The sequence below is a fragment of the Anarhichas minor genome, unplaced genomic scaffold (assembly GCF_050575085.1).
Source record: "Anarhichas minor isolate MPS153535 unplaced genomic scaffold, ASM5057508v1 ptg000081l, whole genome shotgun sequence".
NCBI lineage: Eukaryota > Metazoa > Chordata > Actinopteri > Perciformes > Anarhichadidae > Anarhichas > Anarhichas minor.
This window is the reverse complement of record NW_027466527.1, coordinates 755,720-762,500: the sequence shown is the minus strand read 5'-3', so window position 1 is coordinate 762,500 and position 6,781 is coordinate 755,720. Positions and strand designations below refer to the sequence as shown.

At 43.5% G+C, this 6,781-nt stretch overlaps 1 protein-coding gene across 1 annotated transcript; it reads right to left on the bottom strand.

Moving 5' to 3' along the window:
• Nucleotides 1-1,585: 1,585 nt before the first annotated feature.
• Nucleotides 1,586-6,026, bottom strand: LOC142938282 (retinoschisin-like). Its single transcript, XM_076081559.1, has 6 exons — nt 5,972-6,026; nt 5,596-5,621; nt 5,314-5,509; nt 2,919-3,060; nt 2,644-2,839; nt 1,586-1,738 (listed from the first exon to the last, which is right to left on the bottom strand). Exons 1-6 carry the CDS (start codon nt 6,024-6,026, stop codon nt 1,586-1,588), a joined length of 768 nt encoding a protein of 255 aa, XP_075937674.1.
• Between the last annotated feature and the right edge of the window lie 755 nt (nt 6,027-6,781).

Here is a 6,781-nt window from a genome sequence, read left to right as displayed (position 1 = left end):
CCACAGAGGGGGCAGAAGCTCTGTGCTGTGACAGTGTCTTCTGTCTGGTGTAAAAGTGCCATGAAAAGTAGCTTGGCAGAGATAAATCCTCAGCTTTGTAATGTTGCACTTTGAAGAGACTGTACGGCTCAGCAATATCGCCGCAAACTCTGTAAATTCCTCGTCCCTCCGTGTTCATCATGTGCACAGTGTTTGAGGCCCGAGGCTCCAGACATGACCGTACCGTATTGTGTGTTGTGCGTCTGTAAGGACCGTGCACACTCCGTACTCGACGCGATACGTTTCTCTCTTTGGATTATCGTTTTTGCTGAAGGAGCACCGTGTATTATATTAATACTGATGTGTGACTACTTGTGTGGTAATATTTATAACAGAGGATGTTTATCAACTGTTTAAATGAAAATCAAGTATTACGTTTGTGCTTTTATTACAGACACAAATTAGTAGCATAGTTCAGTGTTTATCTACTTTTCTTTTCTCAACAGAGCATTTACATGAGAGCATAAACCCACAAATGAATGCTTAACGATGTTAGAATATTCATGTTTACATATGTAACAGTAAATCTCAAATAAAACATTTGATTTGAATCTTTACCTGCGGAATATTTATTCATTATTTTGTTTGACTCTGAAGGTGTCCAATTTTGTATTTAAAAACAATTAGTTCAGACAGACTTTAAGATAAAAAGTTCATAAACACCATGGCCAGTGGTGGAAGAAGTATTTACTGCGTTCAAAATCTTAATACACTGAGAATACTCCACTACAAGTAAAATACCTGCAGAACCTTACAGAGGTAAAAGTATTTATTGATGTCTGATGTTTCTGGATTCATATTCCTGCTGCATTAATGTCTATGTTGCATGTTAACTCCTTTATATCCTGTTGGCTGGTTTAATCTACAGCAATGCATCATTTTCTATAAGATATTAGTTTGTAGAGTCGCTGTCCTGTGAGCATGGACGGATTATGAGACAATTTTGGTCTCTTTTTGGTAATTTTGTCTCCTTGCAGCTGTTTTGTGTCTCTTTGTAGTTGTTTTCTGTCTCTTTGTAGTTGTTTTCTGTCTCTTTTTTTAGTCATTTAGAGTCTCTTTGTTGTCGTTTTGCAGCCGTTTTACATCTGGTTGTTGTTTTCTGTCACTTTTTAATTCGTTTGGTCATTTTGTAGTCGTTATGTCTCTTTGTAGCTGATTTGAGTCTCTTTGTATTTGTTTTATCTCTCTTTGTGATCATTTTGTGTCACTTGTGGAGTAAAAAGTACAATATGTACCTCTGAGATGTAGTACAGTGAAAAGTACAATATGTACCTCTGAGATGTAGTACAGTGAAAAGTACAATATGTACCTCTGAGATGTAGTACAGTGAAAAGTACAATATGTACCTCTGAGATGTAGTACAGTGAAAAATACAGTAACAAGGAAAAACTAAGTAAAGTACCTCACATGTGTATAAAACTGCAGTACGTGCGTAGAGGTACTTAGTTACTCTCCACCACTGGTCCTATAACAAAGTAACATCAAGGATCTATTTTGTTGGCAGGCTGCAGGTTATCAGGTGGACAGTGAGCAGGCCGTGTTGCCTTCAGGGACACTTGTTCATGCACATGAGCAGCTCCAGCCGGGTGGCGATGCGGGTGTGCCAGCCCAGCGGCAGCAGGCGGATGAATCGGGCTACGATGGGGGGGCGCAGCAGGTTCTGTACCGTGGACGAGCGGTCCGAGTTCCCATAGAAGACCTGAAAATATTCACTAAATCACTTCATCATCATCACGTCTCTTCACCTTCAGTGATACACAGGAAACTCATTTCTGCACTTTTGGAGAGCAGGAATTAGTTTTCTATCTATTTCATATTTGTGATGTACTCATGTACAGTATTGTGTGTTCCACATAGATCATAGCTGGCAGCAGTCATGTTGTATCGTTGATTTAAAGGAACAGTTCACCCCAAAAGCAAAACTGCATATTTGTCCTCTTACCTGTCGTGACGAGCACCGAAACAAAAAATGACATTTGAGAAACACAGACCTTGTTGTGAACATGTAGGAACTGTTTTCTTTAAACCATAGTTCATGAAACTATGTGGATCATCCTCAGTAACCGGGTCAGGGTTTATTTAAAGACACATTGTTTTTCAAATGTATTGTTTTTGGTGCTCTGAGCACCAAATGCCAAGAGACATCTAGTTCCATATAATTGGAGAGAAGACGGATATTTGTACGGTCAATACTTCCGACACTCTGCAACTCACACCAAAACTATCTGAACCGATAAATAGAACTACAGGTGAGAGGAAGAATATGTAGTTTTGATTTCATGGGGGGACTGTCCCTTTAAATGGGGAGAATATAAGTTGTTATGGCAGCTTCATTAATATTGATTGTTTCTGACAGATTTGATTTGGTCGACATGTTTTATATGATGCATTAAGTCTCACTGATGCAGAAGCCTCGATGTTTATGATCCTCTGAACTGAAACTCGTCGACAAAGTTTGCTTTAAACTTTTGGTATTTTGTATTTTGTATTTGTTTTTAAGTTTTGGAATATGGTACAGTTTTAGTTTTTTGTATTTAGTAAAGTGTTGTATTTGAATATAGTTTTGCTGATGAAAGCTTTACAATAGGTGTTTTGTGTTCTCACCCTGTTGTTTCCTGTCTGGTCTTTGTAATAGATCCAGTTGAGCGTCTCCACCGTGCGGTACTGGATGCTGTATTTAGTGATCCACTCGTCGGCGTCGCAGCGGCCCTGAGTGAGGACGCCGGACACCACGGAGACCTCCTTCAGGTCGATCTGGATCCACTGATGCAGGTCGTTAAACTTGGAGAGCCACGCGCACCTGACCACAAACAACAAGGTGTGCTTTTGTTGTTCACAGTGACGATGAGAAAAAGAGGAACTGGGCTGTGGTGACGTACCCAAAGCCCTGGTTGTTAAGGCGAGCCTTGGAGGGGATCCAGGAGGAGTACCAGCCCACGTACTGGTCCTGACTGGGGCAGCTGATCTGGTCTGATTCCACAGATCCAGATTCAAAGCCCAGAGCTCTGTGGTAAGGACATTCTGTGGAGGACATTACAACGATAAATAATGCATGAAGAGAATCACCTCACACTTTTAATGTAACCCATGAAGAAGCTGTTTAAAGGAACACGTCACCCTCAACACAACCGTCTGTTACTTTCCCTCATTTCACTTGAACTCTTGAAGGAAACTTCTTCCTCTCGTGCCTCCACGTTGAACAAAGACTTTGAATAAAATGAGAAAAGTCTTGATGAGTTGAAGTTAACATCTGTTCACAAGCTCTCACACAACTGGTGCAGAACAGTCCAAGTCTCATTTATCCAGTCCTATGGTCACTATTTCACAAACACATGCGCCTTCACTGAAAGCTCAACATTTAAAACTGTCTTTGCAAGCGTGAGACAGTTTAAGGTTTTAAAGTCGTGTTGAAATGGTTTCCCATGAATTGCAAAAACTTGCAAGAACTCTTGCGAGACTCGACTACCTGTCCTCCAGTCTTGCAAGAGTTTCGCAAATTCTATTCTACCGTTATGACACAACCAGGTTTTAACAAAAGATGCATGTTTGTGGAGTAGTGATCTACGACTGGATGAAATGAGACTTAGATTAAACTGCACCAGTTGTGTGAGAGTTTGTAAACAGATGTTTTGCTGTTGTTTAACTCGGCCTATTTACTTCAATTCATCAAGACTTTTCTCAGCTTTTTGATTCTTTTGTTCACTGTGACGTTTCCTTCAAAGAAACACGTGGAGAGTAACTGACACACAGATGGTCATTGTAAGGGTGAGGTTTTCCTTTAAAGACAAAGTTGCAACTTAAGCATCTTTCCTTTTGTCCAACTTCCCGTGTGAATCACTAGAGTATCAGTAAAAATGGACATTTGTGTGAAATCTAAATCATTCAGCCCCAACAAACACAACCGGCTCTAATATGCATCACAACGAACGTCCGAGCAACATTTGAACGGCGTCATGATTTCATTCGCCAACTAAGTATTCTCAGCTTCCTGATCTAATTAACCCTGAGATCTGATAGCAGGAGGATCGCGTGATGAGGAGGAAGAAGATGTTCGGGACATCATCTGATCTGCGCTGCTTTGTCCGCTGTATCGTGCTATTAAGTGAAGGGCACCGCCTATTTAGGGCTTCCTAATCTCATCATCACATTCCTGTACAGGTGATGAGATTATCTCAGGCCTCTTCCTCACAGCTGTTCATTTCTTAAATCTACGTTACAGAACTCAAAGGGGCTGTAACTGATTCTGAACCAGTCTCAGTGTAGTCCTGATCCTCTATCAGACCTCCATCAGTAAAGAGACCATCAGAGAGAAGATGGTCTGTTTCTATAGAGTTATTCTTAATGCTCGTCATCGGAGCCACCGGGTCGGATTCTGGTGAAATCAGATGAACTCATGCAGGTTCATCAGAAACTCCTCCAGCTCAGACTCCAGCAGAGACCGGTCCACCGTGGACAGACCCAGATCGTCCAGCAGAGACCGGTCCACCGTGAACAGACCCAGATCCTCCAGCAGAGACCGGTCCACCGTGGACAGACCCAGATCCTCCAGCAGAGACCGGTCCACTGTGGACAGACCCAGATCCTCCAGCAGAGACCGGTCCACCGTGAACAGACCCAGATCCTCCAGCAGAGTACCGTGGACAGACCCAGATCCTCCAGCAGAGACCAGTCCACCGTGGACAGATCCGGCTTCACCCGCAGCCTTGGACCTGCAGTCGGACCTCCGGAGGGAGGAGGAGAGCTTAGCTCCCGGCAGCAGCAGCAGCGTCTCCTCCTCCTCCTCCAGGAGCAGAGCTTCTCCTCTCTGGGAGTCAACACCGACACCACGCTGCTGGAGACCCAGGACGTTTTGCTGGACCTGCTGGAGGGAAGGGAGGCACGGGAGAACCAGAACCAGGACTGAGAGGGGCAGACTGTCAGACCCTGCTGCAGTAAAATGAGAGGTTTTCTAAAGGGACTGGTGCTCAGAGACACTACAGCTTTAGTCCACAGGGACCACCAGAACCAACACTAAATGAAAAATCATTGTCGTAGCTTTAGAGTTGAAAATTGTCACGATCATGGTAGAAGGTGAATCGTGCCCCACTGCAGAGATTTAGAACACAGTCAGCTCCATCACAGCAGCTGGAGCTCTCTGTGAGCACAAGATACAGGATACAGATAATAATCTTCACATGTGTGAACGTTATCATTGTCCTTCACATGACGGCCTGGTTTATAGCAGACTACAGGTAAACCCAGATCATGTGACCTGTCAGGGGGGGGAGTCATCACCTGGCATGCAGTTCAGCAGGTCACCCTGAGGGGGCAGCGGTGGCGGCAGCAGTGAGGTGGGCGGGACAGGTGGGCTGATGGTCGGTGAGCCGGCAGACTCACAGTCACAGGTGCAGGTTTTAGTATCTGATGTCCACGTCTCGATCTCCTGCTGGTCCTCCTCCTGTAGCTCCTCCTCCTGGACCGCCTCCTCCTCCTGAAGGACGCACACACACACACACACACACGAGTTAATCCAGGGTTCATATCACATCGTTTGGTGGCTTATTATTGAGCTCTTACCTCTTGAGAGTGAACGGCCATCAGAGCTGTCAGTGGATGCATGAAATGGAGAAGCAGATGAAGGTGAAAGCTAAAAGCTCAATTTTACAGGAGAAACTAAAGAGCAAACTAACTAAAATCAAAACTCATTAACACAAATTAATTCATGAATTGTTTGCTAGCTTTTTAATGTGACAAATATATCTAATTATTCTGCATAATTTCAGTACATGTGAACAGAAGAAACAACATGATATTGAAGAACAAAAAATACATTTTGATAAAGTCAAACAATGATCCGCTCTTTGGCCACGACGGTGCTTTCATAACATGGTTACATTAAAAACACTATAAACTCCAGACAGTGAGTATATCATGCAGCTGCACTGTGACTTACCCTGAGACAGAAGCAGGAGGAAGAGTACAGCAGCACACCGAGCAGTGACCTCCATCTTCCTCTTCAGCTGCTGGAATGTGATGAGTGTGTGCTACCCCAACGAGAGAGTGGATGGGATTACTGTAATCCACAGGCCTGTGATGGATTTATCTAACGCTCTTTATTGGCCCTTAGACGCCTCCCTAAGGCTCCTCTATTGTGCTGCACCTGTGGTGAACAGTGGGAGAGCACTGTGATCGTTCTTTATTCTGTGTGCCAGCTGACAACATAACAACCAGGGACGACATGTTAGAGGCTCAGTTCACAGATGATCCTTGTATTGTTTTAAAGGTACAGTGTGTAGCATTTAGGGGGGATCTATTCACAGGAATGGAATATAATGATATTATGTTTTCTTTAGGGTTATATCCACATACGGAGACTCTAGAAAGAGACGTTTCTTTAAAGTGAATCCAGAGCTTCGTGTGTTAAAGCTGCATTCTCGCTAGTGTCCACCAGGGGGCGACTCCTCTGGTTGTATAGAAGTCTATGAGAAAATGACTCTACTTCTCTCTTGATTTATTACCTCAGTAAACATTGTAAACATGAGTTTATGGTCTCAATCTCTAGTTTCAAGTCTTCTTCAATACAGCATGATGTTCATTTAGTACATTATGGTCCATTTAGAGTCAAACAGACCATAAAGCAGGGGATGCTTTAGGGCGGGGCTACACAGTGATTGACAGGTCTCTACCACGGTGTTGACCGTGTTTTCGCCTCACAACTTTAACCCTTTCACATTGTGTTTTCACTTCATCAAAGTTAATTGTG